This window comes from Bos javanicus, chromosome 13 (assembly GCF_032452875.1).
Source record: "Bos javanicus breed banteng chromosome 13, ARS-OSU_banteng_1.0, whole genome shotgun sequence".
In the NCBI taxonomy this organism is placed as follows: Eukaryota; Metazoa; Chordata; class Mammalia; order Artiodactyla; family Bovidae; genus Bos; species Bos javanicus.
The window spans coordinates 60,667,036-60,682,226 of record NC_083880.1 but is presented as its reverse complement, the minus strand read 5'-3'; the positions used below and the strand labels follow the sequence as shown (position 1 = coordinate 60,682,226).

At 51.0% G+C, this 15,191-nt stretch overlaps 1 protein-coding gene across 2 annotated transcripts; it reads left to right on the top strand.

The window, feature by feature from the left end:
* Positions 1 to 959: 959 nt before the first annotated feature.
* TRIB3 (tribbles pseudokinase 3) lies at positions 960 to 13,659 on the top strand. 2 transcript variants are annotated; one of them, XM_061437153.1, is made up of 4 exons: positions 960 to 1,219; positions 4,841 to 5,131; positions 8,699 to 8,991; positions 10,974 to 13,659. In XM_061437153.1, the coding sequence occupies exons 2-4, from the start codon at positions 4,841 to 4,843 to the stop codon at positions 11,461 to 11,463; spliced, it is 1,074 nt and encodes a 357-aa protein (XP_061293137.1). In that variant the 5' UTR covers positions 960 to 1,219; the 3' UTR covers positions 11,464 to 13,659. The 2 variants fall into 2 exon arrangements, with proteins under 2 accessions (XP_061293137.1, XP_061293138.1); XM_061437154.1 differs by lacking the exon at positions 960 to 1,219 and adding an exon at positions 1,283 to 1,368 and having other exon boundaries at positions 10,974 to 12,270.
* Positions 13,660 to 15,191: the final 1,532 nt, after the last annotated feature.

Genomic DNA, 15,191 nt, shown 5'->3' with positions numbered 1-15,191 from the left:
TTGTTGTTGTTGTTGTTCAGTCGCTCAGTTGTATCCAACTCTTTACGACCCCATGGACGGCAGTATGCCAGGCTTCCCTGTGCTTCACCATCTCCCGGAGTTTGCTCAAACTCATGTCCATTGAATTGGTGATGCCATCCAACCATCTCATCCTCTCTCGTCCCCTTCTCCTCCTGTCCTCAATTTTTCCCAGCATCAGGGTCTTTGCCAACGAGTTGTCTCTTCACACCAGGTGGCCAAAGTATTGGAGCTTCAGCATCTGACCTTTCAATGAATATTCAGGGTTGATTTCCTTTAGGAGGGACTGGTTTGATCTCTTTGCAGTCCAAGGGACTCTCAAAAGTCTTCTCCAACACCACAGTTTGAAAACATCAAATTCCAGGGTACTTCCTCTTAACTTCCAGGCTACACTGCCTGCATCAAGTGAGTGCTATGAAGCCCACTGGACCCCAGGCCTCTCCAGGGCACCACAATGGTCTTTTGAGCCCGGAGTCAGCCCCTAAGTCTGTGGTCTTTGCAAAGCTCCTGGGTTGTTTTTTCATAGCTGTAGAATGGGTTGAATGGAGCTTCCCGCCGGCCCAGGGTTCTCCTAAACATTCAGTAAAGCACTGGTGGGAAAGTGCTTTATTACCAGGGGAGTACCCAGGGAACTGTTAGGGTTTGCTTTTTTTCTCCTCCACCCATCCTGAGAAAGGGTGTTCTTCCTCCCATTTCACAGATGGGAAAACTGAGACTCAGAAAAGCAAAATGCTTTCTCTAAGGTGATAGGGAGAGCCAGCCTCTGGCATCGCTTTCAATCTTCGACCGCTGAGCGGGAGGGGTCGGGGGGTGGAGGCAAAACACCCCTAGAGGGCTAAGGGGAGGGGTTCCGGGACAGCTAGCTGTTCGCAAAGGAGGGCGGGGCGGGCTTGGAGGTGACGGGCGGGAGGGCGGCGCTCAGCTGGGGATGGTGCAATCCCCGGCCTGAGGGCATCAGGCGGTGGCTGATTAACTCAGGTTTACATCACCCGGGCCGGAGCTGGAGCCCTGCTTTCCGCGCTCCAGAGACACTCGCAGCGGAAGCGGCGGCGGCTCCGCACACGTCCTGCTGCTGCCGGACCGAGGCCAGAGCCGCACCCGGAGCCGAGCTCGGCGGCGGCGGAGCAGCGCGGGCCACCGAGGGGTGCCAGGCGACCCTGAGCTCTTTCTGCGCCAGGACCCCGCCTCGTGCTAGGGCAAGGTACTCGGTGGGGGCGGGAGGGGCGGGCAGGCGGGGCGGCTGAAGTTGCTGCGAGTGACACACACACACACAGACACAGACACACACAACTTTTAAGGAAGCCCGCCGTCGGGGGAGCGACGCTGGCTGAGTGTTCCCGCTGGGTCCAGGTGACGCGGTTCCGCAGGGCGCGGGGTCGCCGAGTGTGGCCGATCGGGCTGCGGGACCGTGGATCCCCGCGGGGTGGGGAGGCGTGTCCCGGGGAGGAGGGTGTGCGCTCCGAGTCTGTCTGAGTGTGGGGCGGGCAGGAGAGGTGTGTGGTTGGGTGCGGGGAGGTCCGTGGTTGGGTGCGAGGAGGTCTATGGGGTCCCTGGGAGTCGGGTGGTCCCGAGTACCTGTGAGATGTGTTCGTGAGGATTTGCTGGAGTCGGCGTGGGCCGATGGGTTCCGGGTGGGGCCGTGTGTCCGAGGACCGTGCGGAGGCCTGGGCACTGGGCGGCAGGTACTGGCCGTGCCGGGACGCACTGGGGTGCCTGTGGGCGGGGCGGGTGCGGGGTCAAGGGCGGCCTGGACGCTGTGCGCGCGCACAGGTGTGCCGAGTCTGATGACCACCAGTTCGCCAGCTGTAGGATGCGCGCGTATTCTGGTTCTGCCAATGGTGTGTGTTGTACCTGTTGATTCTGGGGTGTGCGGGCAAGGCCGCTTATCTCAGCGCCAGGGCCCAGCCTCCTTCCCTTTGCCGGTCCCCTCCCAGTCCTCTAGCAGCCCCTCGGTTTCCGCTCAACCTTCTGCAGGGGGTCGCGGGCGGGAACCGAGCGGTACTCCTGCTGCCCCGCCGCTTCCGCTCCCAAGAGAGGAGCCCAGCTGCTGAGGGTGCGGCGAGTCCGCCCACTGCCTTCGCGGTGGGAACTTGGAGTGGGGGTGGGGGTACAGACTGAGCGTGTGGCCTTGTTGGTATCCGTCCTACAGTCGTGAGTACAGTTGGGAGAGCTCTCGGGGCGTGTGCTTGCACCCTTGCCGGTGGAGGGTACCCTTGACCTTGGCAAGACTTGACACCGGTGTGTCACTTAAGGATATGGATGCCCCTCTCTGCCCTGCCCGTGTGCCATGGCGGGCCGGTTTGGACGAATGTGTTTGGGAGGGGCGCGTGTACACCTGTCTGCCCTGGGTTATGTGAATATGTGTGTTTGGTGTGACCCACCCTATTCCCCTGGGAGGGTCAAGGACCAGCAAGAGGTAGAAACTAGGCGCTGCCTGCATCCTACTGCAGAGATTCTAATCTTGCCCTGTGGCCTGTAAATTCCTGTATTCATCTATAAACTCAGTTACCCTATCTGTCCAGTGGAGCTCATCCCAGGCAGGACCAGACTCTGAGCCCTGGATAAGGCCAGAGCAGCCTGGGGTACTGATGTAGTCATGGGAGAGTCACTCCAGGGAGTCTCGCTTTGCAGGACACAAAGCATCTACACACCTAGGGATCATCTTGCTTTACTCTTGGAAGAACCAGTGCAGTAAAGAGTGTTATCCTAGCCTCATCCCTGGGGAAGTTTCTGAGACTCCCAAAGGTAGCACTTCAGCATCTTCAGCTGTGAATAATAATAGTAATGAGCCAATGGTAGTGACCATTTCCTGACCCCTACCATGCAACAGGGCCGTGTTAATTTATTTGTATTTTCATTTCATCATCACAAAATCTTATGGACTTTGCATCCTGTTTCCACTTTACAGATGAGGCACAGAAAGTCTGAAAAACTTGCCTAGGGCTACCCAGCCAGGAAGGGTCAGAGACAGGATGAGATCCAGGGAATATCTGATGACAGCCACCCCCTACTGCATTCTCACCAAAATGGGATTATGCCTTTTTGTTCAAGATGGTGGCTCCCTCCCTCCCAAGGCAGCCCATGCATTTGGGAGCAGCAAGACTGCAGAGGTGGGCATCAGCCTTAGAACTTTCTCTGAGTGATGTTCCCTCTAATCCTGCCTGGGACTGTTTGGAAGGTCTTTACCTGGCTACAGTCCATTGTCCTCTAACACCTCATACCTGGGCTCCTTGTTCCTCCCCTGGAGTCTGGATGGGTGGGCACATGGGTGTTGGAGAGAACCTTTCTGCCCTAACATGCCATTGCCCTCCTCTACGCACCACACTGGCACACAGTGACATAGCTGTGTGGGGGCGGGGCGGGGGGCGGTGCTTCCTCTGCAGTTGAGTAAGTGAATCCTGGGGCTTCCAGCCACCTTGCCTCCCTGCCTCATTCTCACCTGATGGTAAAACTGAGCTGGCTGGTGGACTAACTCCACACGTAGATCCTGTGATTCTGGTAGCTCTTGGGCCATCAGTTGATTGCAGACGAAGTTCACATTTGAGAAAAGAAATAAACTCCATCTGTTTTGAAGTACCCAAGCACTAAATAAGTGTAGAATCTTTATTTTAAAATACTGAAATTGAACATTCCCTTGCCTCCCTACTAAATCCCTTCCACTCCTGGAGTCTCCCAGAAGGCCAGAAGCTGCTGTGGCCAATTTAGCCTGGGTCCTTCTAGACCTTTTCCTGTGCATTTACACACCTGTGTATACAAATAGGCCTTTTCTGGTGGCTCAGATGGTAAAGAACCTGTATGCAATGCAGGAAACCCAGATTCAACCCTGGGTTAGGAAGATCCCCTGGAGAAGGGAATGGCTATCCACTCCAGTATTATTGCCTGGAGAATTCCATGGACAGAGGTGCCTGGAGGGCTACAGTCCATGGGGTCACAAAGAGTCAGACACGACTGAGCTACTAACACTTTCACACATATCATATTACACACTTGTGGGGTTTTTTAAATAAATGAGATCATTTCATGTATATTTTTCAGCAGCTAGCTCTGTTCACTTGACAATATATTTAGTCATTCCAGAAACATCCATGTACATTCAGTATATACATCATTCATGCATCATTCTTCATCATCCATTCTTCTCTCCCTCCTCCCATTCCTCCCTCCCTTTCAGAGGTAATAACTGCCCGTGCTACAGCACTCAACAGATACAGTACAAAGTCTTTCTTCCTCTTCTCACCAATCTTCAAGTCCATCTCTCCTCTGTACTTTTTTTTTTCACTTTACAGTTCACTCTGGAGATTTTTCCAACTAGCACATAAAGGATTTCCTCAATCTCTTAAATGGCTACAACTATTTTACGTATGGTGAAATATAATGTATTTAACCAGTCCTAACAATGGATGTTTAATTGATTCTATCATATGGGCTGTAGGAATAACTTTGTACTTGCACCATTGCATCAGTATGTAGAGAGTTCTTGATCATTTTTAGAGCTGTATAGTATTCCACTATGTGGCTGTATCATGATGGCTTGCCCAACCTCCAGCTGCTCAACATGTGGGAGAGTTTCCTACTTTTTGCTGTTAGATACGACACTGACGAGCAGCCTTTCACGTATTTAATTTTTTTGGTGAGCATTTTATTTGGAAGATAAATTCTCAAAAGTGGGACACTGAGTCAAGGGTATATGCTTTTGTTCATTTAACGCACACTGCCAGGTCACCCTTCATAAAGGCTGTGCCAGTGTAACCTCCCACCAGCAGAGGAAGAGAAGAGCCGCCAAGTAGCCTGACTTCAGTGCCTTTCTCCCCCTTCTTTCTAGATGCGAGCAAGCCCCCTGGCTATTCCAGCAAATGCCCCCTCCAGAAAGAAGCGGTTGGAGCTGGATGATGACCTGGACACTGAGTGTCCCAGCCAGAAACAAGCTCGAAGTGGGCCCCAGCCCAGGCTACCCTCCTGCCCGCTAACCCTGAACCCACCACCTGCTCCTGTTCATGCTCCGGATGTGACCACTCCCTCCAGGCTTGGACCCTATGTTCTTCTGGAGCCTGAGGAGGGGAGCCGGACCTATCGCGCTCTGCACTGCCCCACAGGCACGGAGTACATCTGCAAGGTACATGTCCCAGAGGCCATCTCCATGAGCATCACGGGGGCTGGGAAAAGGCTTTGGCTCTAAAGAATTGCCAGGGCTGAGGGCCCCTTATAGTAATTTAGTTCTGTGTTTACTGGGAAAGCAGCCAGTGAATACCCAGGCCAAGCTGAAACCAGAAAGGTAAACCAGATGGTCCCAGCCCTGGGGGAATACAGAGCTTAGGCTGTATAGTGTGATAAATGTTGCTGGGGTGAGGCTTAGGGGCCAGGAGTGCAAAGAGAAACCTCTAGTATATTAGAAAGCAGAGTCAGAAAAGGCTAAGGAGGAGTCAGCCAGGGAGAAATGGGAAAAAGGGGTTCCAGGAAGGGGAAATAGCTGTCAGAGGCCAAGAGGAGTGAACATGGCACTTCAGAGCATGAAAAGGACTTCATCATGGCCAGAGTGAGTGGGAAAAGGATGCAGACAGGGCTGACAGACGAGAGCTAGCAGCCACGGATTGTGAAAGCATTAGGAAAAAGCCCTGCTAGGCTGTGGGGAGCCACTGAAGGTATTTGCACCAGGGAAGGATGAGATATGGTAGACATTAGAACTCCTGGGACCATGGAAGTCATTGGGCCTACTCGTGACCATTTTATAGATGGAAAAACTGAGGTCAAGAGAGAAGGGCCATGCATGAAGCCACATGGCATCAGACCTGGATCCTAGGGCAAGGTCCAGGGCTCCTGACAGAAATCAGGGTTCTTGACAGAATTCAGGCAATAGGCAGAGCCACGTGACCCCTACAGGACACTGCCAGGTCTCGGCCCACAAGGACAGAAATGAGAAAGCATTTGTTGCTGTTGTTTCAGTTGCTAAGTCACGTCCGATTCTTTTGCAACCCCATGGACTGTAGCCTGCCAGTCTCCTCCGTCTGTGGGATTTCCTAGGAAAGAATACTGGAGTGGGTTGCCATTTCCTTCTCCAGGGTATCTTCCCAACCCAGGGATCAAACCTGCATCTCCTGCTCTGGCAGGCAGATTCTTTACCACTGAGCCACCAGGGGAGGCCCTGAGAAAGCATAATCGTAGGCATTAACTGTGCACAAGGTACTATATTGATCATGCAGTCTGCATCCTCTCTAATATTCACACAGTCTATGAGGTAGTTACTATTATTGGGCCCATTCTGTAGAGAGAGGACAGGTTCTGAGGCTCAGAAAGCTGTGGTTACTCGAACGTGAAAGTGTTAGTCAGTCAGTTGTGTCTGACTTTTTGAGATCTCTTGGACTCTAACTCACCAGGCTCCTCGGTCCATGGAGTTCTCCAGGCAAGAATACTGGAGCGGGTAGCCATTCCCTCCTACAGGGGATCTTCCCAACCCAGGGATCAAACCTAGGTCTCCTGCATTGCAGGCAGGTTCTTTACTGTCTGAGCCACCCAGGAAGCCCTGGGGTTACTTGCCACCTCACAAAGCCAGGAGGTGTCAGAGCTGAAATTGGGCCAAGGCAGGTTCAACCCAGAGCCTTGAACCCCATGCTAGGACAGGTGGTTCAGATACAAGCAGGGCAGGTTTGCCCTGGTGGGCAGAGGTAAGGAGGATAGGGGAGACCCAGGTACACAGGGAGGGGTAGAAGGGAGCTGGGTCCCCTTGGGAAGGCACAGAGAGGCAGGGGGACTGACGCCTCCATCCAGTTGGCCAGGGGATGAGGAGAAGCAGCAGCAGTGGCTCCAGTTCTTGCTCATGGGGGTGCAGTGGGCGGGGCCACATCTGGACATCAGACACCAGCTTTACCTGGGCTCTGGGCACTTGATGCAGGTTCCTAGGTCTACCCCAGGTATTCTAGGGAACCCATGAACTCTGGGTCCTCTTTCTATAGCATCACAGGTTTTTTCTGGTCCCTCTAGGGAGGGAAGTCCATACTGAAAGGAATGACCATGGCAAGCTGGAGTCAGAAGCTTTCACATGACCCCAGATATTCAGGAACATTTAGGGCAATCTACTGGGAGTGCCTGTCCTTACACCCAGCGTGAACTGTGGGAGCTGACCTGTTGTTTCCACATTGCCTAGGCTTTTCTGGTCAGCATGTAGAAAGATCAACATCCTGTCTTTCTAGATTATTGCCTTATTCATTAATTCAACAAACTCTCAGTGAGCACTTGTATACTCTGTGCATCATGCAATATGCACCACATATGGCTAAAAAGTGGGCCAAGCTGTGCCATCACAGTTCATGGTGCAGGTGAATGAGTAACATATATATCAGGTTATCTTAACTGCTATGGAGAAAAACTAGGAGCTAGGAGAAAGGGGAGAGGGAAGAGGGGAAGGGGAGAAGGTGCAGGTGATCTTAGGTGGGAAGTCCACCTTGGAGGAGGTGACCTGAATAGTGTCTTGAACTGAGGAAGCCAGCCCTGTGGGTATCTAGAGGAGAACGCTCAGGTAGCAGAAAAAGCAAGTGTAAATGCTTAGAGGCAGGGATGCATTTGCCCTGATTTTTAAAAAAGTCTCTGTTTGTGAATTGTTTACTCGAAGCCACTCCAATTGCTTTAGGACATGTACTTACATCTTTTCATGGATTAAATGTGTATATGCTTTATTTATTTTTATTGGCTATATGTCCTAGACAAAATGACAAGCAAAGGGTTTAAAGGCAGATAAACCAAAGTGCATAGACTGCTCTGCCAGTGATGAGCCATGTGGCTTCCAAGTCACCATCCTCTGAACATCCTTTCAGGACTATGGAACGGCTTCCATCTAATGTCTATAAGCCCCTAGCATCTTTCCCCACGACCTCACCACGCTTACCACAGGCCCCACCTTCCTTCACATTCCAGCCACACTGAGCTTTGGCTGGGTTTCTGGAGCAGCTCAGTTTCTTTCCTACCTCAGAACCTTTGCACTGCCTTTGCACCTGGAAAGCTTACTCCTTGGGCATCTCAATCACCCAGGTCACTTCCCAGAGTCCCTTCTGGACTATACTTTCTAAAATAGGTGTCTCCTGCCAAGATATTCTTCATTCCAGCATTCCTTTGCAATGCTCATCAGAATTTGTAAGTATTTAGTTTTTTGGCCTGTTTAACTGTCTCATGTATTGGACTGTGGGCACCAGGAGGGCAGGGACCGTGGCTGTCAGTCAAGTTATAGTCCCAGTGGAGGCACAGGTGGGCATTCAATGCCTGCTTGTGGGATGAAGGAAAGGGTGGGTGGGCAGTGAATGCTAGAGAATGGTAGCCATGATGGGTGATGACGACCATAAGGTTACTTCTGTATTGTCTACTCTTCCAGATTCCTCTTGTTTGAGTTACTTTTGTTCTGGTTACCTGATATACTTTTGAATATCTCAAGTTTAAGAGCACATGAGCTTGTAGCTAAGAGCACAGATGATGGAGAACAGGGATTTAAATCCCAGCTCCGCTCCTTGCCGGTCACGCAGCCCTCAGCTGGGTCAGTATTGAGTGACATGCAGTGGAAGCGCTGGGCACAGGGCCCAGCCCACAGTAGTGCCTAAAGGATCCGCTGTGACCTGCTGCAAGGCCGGCCCCAGCCGCCTGCCCCTGCCGCCTGCCCCCTGGAGTCCCCACCCATGCTCATACCACGCTCTGCCCACAGGTGTACCCAGCCTGCGAGAGGCTGGCGGTGCTGGAGCCCTACTGGAGGCTGCCCCATCATGGCCACGTGGCCCGGCCGGCGGAGGTCCTGGCCGGCACGCAGCTCCTCTACGCCTTCTTCCTGCGGCCGCACGGGGACATGCACAGCCTGGTGCGCCGCCGGCGTCGCCTCCCGGAGCCCGAGGCCGCCGCGCTCTTCCGCCAGATGGCCGCCGCCCTGGCGCATTGCCACCAGCACGGGCTGGTCCTCCGCGACCTCAAGCTAAGGCGCTTCGTCTTCACCGACCGGGAGAGGTGAGTGTGGCCGCCGAGGAGGCCCCTTGGTTTGGCCTTGACTGATGTTCTGGTCACACTTAGATTGAGGTGATGCGTTTTTTGGCAAGAATACCACAGAAGCCATGGGGCCTTCTCAGCCGGTTCTATCAAGAGATTCGGGCTGCTGAGAGGAACTACTGTGATGTTAACCTCGGTCTTTGGTTACAGTGGCTTCTGCCAAGTTGTCCACTGGAAGGCTCCTAATTTACCCTTTGTGTACCTTGGGTAATTCTTTGTCATTAATTTGTCATTAAAAACCTTGAGGGTTTTTATTGACAAACTGCTATCTATTCCATAGCAGTTACTCATGATATTTGCCTAAGGGTGGTTTTCTTTTCTTTTTAAAAATGTTACTATTTATCTGGCTGCACTGAGTCTTAGTTGCAACATGTGCAATCTAGTTCCCCGATCAGGGATTGAACTCTGGGCCCCCTGTATTGGGAGCGTGGAGTCTTAGCCACTAGACTACCAGGGAAGTCCCTGAAGGTGGTTTTTCCTTTTAAAGATGGTATTTCCTTTTACATTTTATACTAAAATGACCATGCTTTGAGTAATAGGTAGAATGTAAATTTTATAATGATTTTTAAGCTAATATGCAGCTTTTCAAATAATTTCAAGCTTAGGGTGAGTATAACACCCCCAGACCTCCCAGAAGTGAGAAAAGTGCTTTCTTCCCTTTTCAAGGCAAAAGTTTGAGCCCACCATCAGTAAATGATAGATAATGGAATCATCCTGGGGCCAAATTCTGGCTCTACTTCTTTAACCTGCAGTTTGGCCTTGAGCAATGGCTTCATCTGCCTGAGCCTTGACTTCTTTATCTGTAAAATGGGCCAATAATGCTATCATCTCCGCTCACCCCCAGTGCAGTGATTGACAGGACTGGTCAGCATTTTCAGACCGGCACCCAGGAAGTAGTACCACAGGAATGAGATTAGTAGCAATGGCAATGCTATGCTTACTATTAAAGTAATCTAGACCACTCTGTGGGAGTTATTTAAAGCAGAAATTGCTAAGGTTGGTCCACACACACTTTTTTTTCTTTGCACCACATACCTGTTCATTTGTGGGGTTTTTTTGTTTTTTGTTTTTGCTTGTTTCCTGTTTTTCTTTCTTTCTTTTAGTTGAAGGGTAATTACAATATGGTGTTGGTTTCTGCCATACATCAATATGGGTCATGTTCGTTTGTGGTTTTAATTGAAGATGGTTGCCAACTTTTTAAAACCTGTTTTTTTTTTTTTCCTTTAAAATATGATTTCTGGGTTCTTTTGTGGAAAAGGGGTACCATGGAGGCACCCTGGGAACTATATGAGCAGCTTATAGCACTGGCTCTGGGCAGAAGAGAGCCAAGGTTCAGTCTCAGTCCTGCTCCCTTGGCTGCAAAATGGCATCTTCCTCACAGGCTGCATGAGGGGGAAATGAGGTGTGATAGATACAAGCTTAGCTCAGGGTGAGGTATGCCGTGGACACTCCCAAATATTAACTGTCGGTTTGTGCTGAGATAGTTGACACAGTCCCCACTTCCTGTTTCTCATTTTGTTTCCTGCCTAGACCCCAAGTTTGCATCTGGCTTCAGAGAGTTTTAATGCCCTCAGCCCCTCAGCACAGCCCCACGTCCCCAGCCCCCAAGTCAAGGTTCAGGCAGGTGAAGCCATCACTCAAGGCCAAATTGCAAGTTAACAAGTAGAACCTGAATTTGATCCCAGAGACATTTGGAAAAATGTGTTCCTCTCAGAGTCCTAGTTCAGATTTAATTGCTGTGTGACCTTGAGAAATGAATAAACCTCTCTGAGCCTAGACTTCCTCGTCTGTAAAATGGGATCAGCCAACCAGCCTCACAGGACTGACTCATGTCTGGCAAATGCCAGCTGGTACTGGGGAAATGGGTGCCACTCAGGGTGACAATGTGGGGTAGTAGAAGCGGGGGTCCCACTGGCTGACTCCCTGTCTCTCTGCCCATGTAGGACGAAACTGGTGCTGGAGAACCTGGAAGATGCCTGTGTGCTGACTGGGCCTGACGACTCCCTGTGGGACAAGCATGCGTGCCCAGCCTACGTGGGCCCCGAGATCCTCAGTTCCCGGGCATCCTACTCAGGCAAGGCGGCAGATGTCTGGAGCCTGGGTGTGGCACTCTTTACCATGCTGGCCGGCCACTACCCCTTCCAGGACTCAGAGCCTGCCCTGCTCTTTGGCAAGATCCGCCGTGGCGCCTTTGCCTTGCCTGAGGGCCTCTCGGCCCCCGCCCGCTGCCTGGTCCGCTGTCTCCTCCGAAGGGAGCCAACTGAGCGGCTCACAGCCTCGGGTATCCTGCTGCACCCTTGGCTGCGGGAAAATGCCATCCCTGCAGCCCTACCTCGGTCCCGCCACTGTGAGGCTGACCAGGTGGTCCCCGAAGGGCCGGGGCTGGAGGAAGCAGAGGAGGAAGGAGAAAGAGATATGGGTCTCTATGGCTGATGTCACCTTACTGGACTCTCAGCTGCAGACAGCAGATTGAGTCTGGGGTATCTCTAAGCTCTCTTCTGCCTCTTTGAGCTGAGCCAAGCCTTAAGTGCCTTCTGGGAGAGAGAGAGGAGGAGGTGTGTGCAGAGCATGCTGGACACAAACACCTGTGCAGATGAGCTCGTGCCCCACCGAGTCCTTCTCAGGAGCTCCCTGTGCCAAGCCCTGTTCCGGATGCTGGGAACACAGCAGTGAATAACAGAGACAAAGTCCTGCTCAGAGCTGACAATACTTTCCATGCCCATGAGTCAGTGTCTACACTGAGCACCCACAGAGCAGGGGTTGGCATCCACTCGTGCTGATACCCAGGCACCTCTGACATGGAACAGTCCCTGTCACAAACAACCCAGCTGCCTTTGTATCTCATGCCTTTTCAGAGGAATGGAAGCATCCCTGTGCCAAAGGCTCCAGGCCTCTCCCCTGTGATTCAGGACCCTAGAGCCCAGACCAGGCTGGGAATTTTCCTCCCAGCAGCTCTGTCCTCTTGGCCAAGGGCTTCTCCATCCAGGCTTGAGCCAAGGATTTAGGCTGGAAGATCAGGAGTGCAAAACATGAGGCTGGTCCTCATCTTACTGAAAGAGTAATTTGGAGTGAGGGCCCAGGCCTGTCCACCTCTGTGGACCAAGCACCAAGATCAGGCAAGTTCTGTCCCCTGGCCTCCTGGAAAGTCTCAGGTTCAGGACCCTACATTAACACTATGGGTTTATATGCCATGAGTGTGTATTTTTTATCTTGTGCCTCATAAAGGAATTATGAAATGCTGTCATCTCTCTTACATATTTCATCCATCTTCTCCTCCCCATCTCTTATGAGTTTTCCGTGCAGGGCTCATTTATTTATCTGGCTCAGTCGGTAAAGAATCTGCCTGCAATATAGGAGAACTGGGTTTGATCCCTGGGTCAGGAAGATTCCCTGGAGAAGGAAATGGCAACCTATTCCAGTAAAATCCTGGAAAATCCCATGGAAAGAGGAGCCTGATGGGCTATAGTCCATGGGGTCACAAGAGTCGGATACGACTTGATGACTAAACCACCATAGAGCTGTTAGAAAGGACCCTGGCTCCCTACGTTCATTCTGTCTTGGCTCTGCTGTCCTAGGTAACTGCTGGCACAACGGCTACAACCATCTGTGGTGTCACCTAAGACAGACCCATGACCAGAGAGGAAGGAGGAGGGTGGTACCTGAGAACTCTCTCTCTGGAGTCAGGCTGCCTGGAATTAAATCCTGGCTCCAACACTCACTAGCTGTTTGACCCTTGACAAGTTTCTTAACCACTCCATACTGCAGAGACTTCATCTGTAAAATGAGAGATAATAGTACCTAACCCAAGAAAGTTGAATGGGTTATTTTATTTAAAGCACTTAGAATTAACAGTGCCTGGCAGTGGCAAGTGGAGAAGGCAATGGCAACCCACTCCAGTACTCTTGCCGGGAAAATCCCATGGACGGAGGTGCCTGGTAGGCTGCAGTCCATAGGGTCTCTAAGAGTTGACACGACTGAGCAGCTTCACTTTCACTTTTCACTTTCAGGCATTGGAGAAGGAAATGGCAACCCACTCTAGTGTTCTTGCCTGGAGAATCCCAGGGATAGGGGAGCCTGGTGGGCTGCCATCTCTGGGATCGCACAGAGTTAGACACAACTGAAGTGACTTAGCAGCAGCAGCAGGCATAACAAGCCCTCAAAGTTAGGTATTTCTCTCCATAGCTTTTCCATGGGATGAGGAAAGCTTTCCTAGGAGCATTCTGAACAGACTTGCCCACATTCCTCACTGGCCAGACCTGGGTGTGCCTTCTCCTGACCAATCACCAGCAAAGGAAATGCAGTTATGTTAATTATCATGTCAAGTCTCCAGCAGTTTCCCTGAGGCTCATGCTACATATTGGGAGTTGGGATGGTGGGGGAAAGATACCTGCACAAAATCAAATTCTGAGAGGGAGGAGTAGTGGGAAAAAGTGCAGAGGAAGAGAACTGCAGAAGCTCCCTCAATAGCTTGCTAACTGCAGACAGGTGAGGGTGGCTATCCTAGATTGCCCAGCCATCAGTTGACCCTCCAGCTGACTGAAAATGCAGAGTTCAGTTAGGTTGACCCAGACCAGAAAATTTCCCCAACTGACCCACAGGATCAGGGGCTAAATAAAATGATTGTTTTAAGCCATTGAGTTTTAGTGTTTTGTTACACAGCAAATGCTGATATAGACAGGGACAAGTCAGCCTCCTCTCTGTGCACCCAGCATGACCCAGAAGAGGGCCCAGCTGTATCTAGGGTCTCATGGAGCTGCCTCCAACCTTTACCCTTCCATCCAGCCTCGAAAAGACCCTGCCCCGTCACAAGCTGTGTGCAAGTAGCAAGGGCAAGAGGGGACAGTTCATATAAAACGGGGGCTGCCAAGTGGCAGGTCTTTATTACACAGAGACTCATCACCATCTCACAACAGCCCTATGAAGCAAGTGCTTTTGTCATTTCACTGACAAGAAAAATGAGGTTCAGAGAGAGCACAAGATTCATCCAAAACCACACAACAGGGAAAAACTCACCTGGTTTTTGCCTTGAAGCAGGAGCTTTTGCCAAGTCCACTCTGAGGCAGCTGAATGAGAACTATCACATAAAAATGTAAATCTTCTCTCACCAAGCAATGCACATAGCCATACCTCTGGCCGCAACTAGTAGGGACTTTCATGTTCTGTTTGTGTTCTTTGGTTGATCACTGTGTAAGAGATTTACAATATCCAAGGTAATGCATATGTGTTACTGGGAGGGAGGAACTGTTAGACATTTAATTGGGGATTTTCTCTGCAACTGGGAGCTAAATACAAAAGATCACACCATGACCTGCCCAATTATTCATTAAACTAGCAATTCAACAACTATTCCTAATGCCACTTGTAGGGTAGGCCCCATGAGAGATGGATGCAACATGATCATGCCCTCATGGACTTCAGTCCAACAGAGGAGACAGATATTAAACAGGTAACCACACAAATGAAGAAATTAATTCTATCTGTGGTATGTTCTTTGTGGCAAAGACAGGCATCACCACTGTGTCCCGTGCTCCCCTACATGCCCTGTCCTCCCTTTCAGGCAGCGGGACAAGTTCTGACTAATAATGTGTGTGTAGAAGTGACGTAAGGGTGGTCACTTCTGGGCTGAATCGATTGAGAGCTGGTAGGCCTCCATACCAGTCTTTCCCTTCCACCTTGAGGCCTCGTGTTCCCTTAGCTATAAAATAGAGGAGATCCAACCAGTCCATCCTAAAGGAAATCAGTCCTGAATATTCATTGGAAGGACTGATGCTGAAGCTGAAACTCCAATCCTTTGGCCACCTGATGCAAAGAACTGACTCATCTGAAAAGACCCTGACGCTGGGAAAGATTGAAGGTGGGAGGAGAAGGGGACAACAGCAGATGAGATGGTTGGATGGCATCACCGACTCAATGGACATGAGTTTGAGCAAACTCCGGGAGTTGGCGATGGACAGAGAGGCCTGGCGTGCTGCAGTCCATGTGGTCGCAGAAAGTCGGAGACGACTGAGCGACTGAACTGAACTGAACTGAACCGAGAGGAGGACTACCAGATTCACACTGGATTTTACTGAGCAAGAAACAAAGCTTCCTGTGTTAAGTCTACAATTTGGAGTTTGTCTGTTGGGCAGTTAGTGTCAATTACCAAGAATAAGAAAAACTTG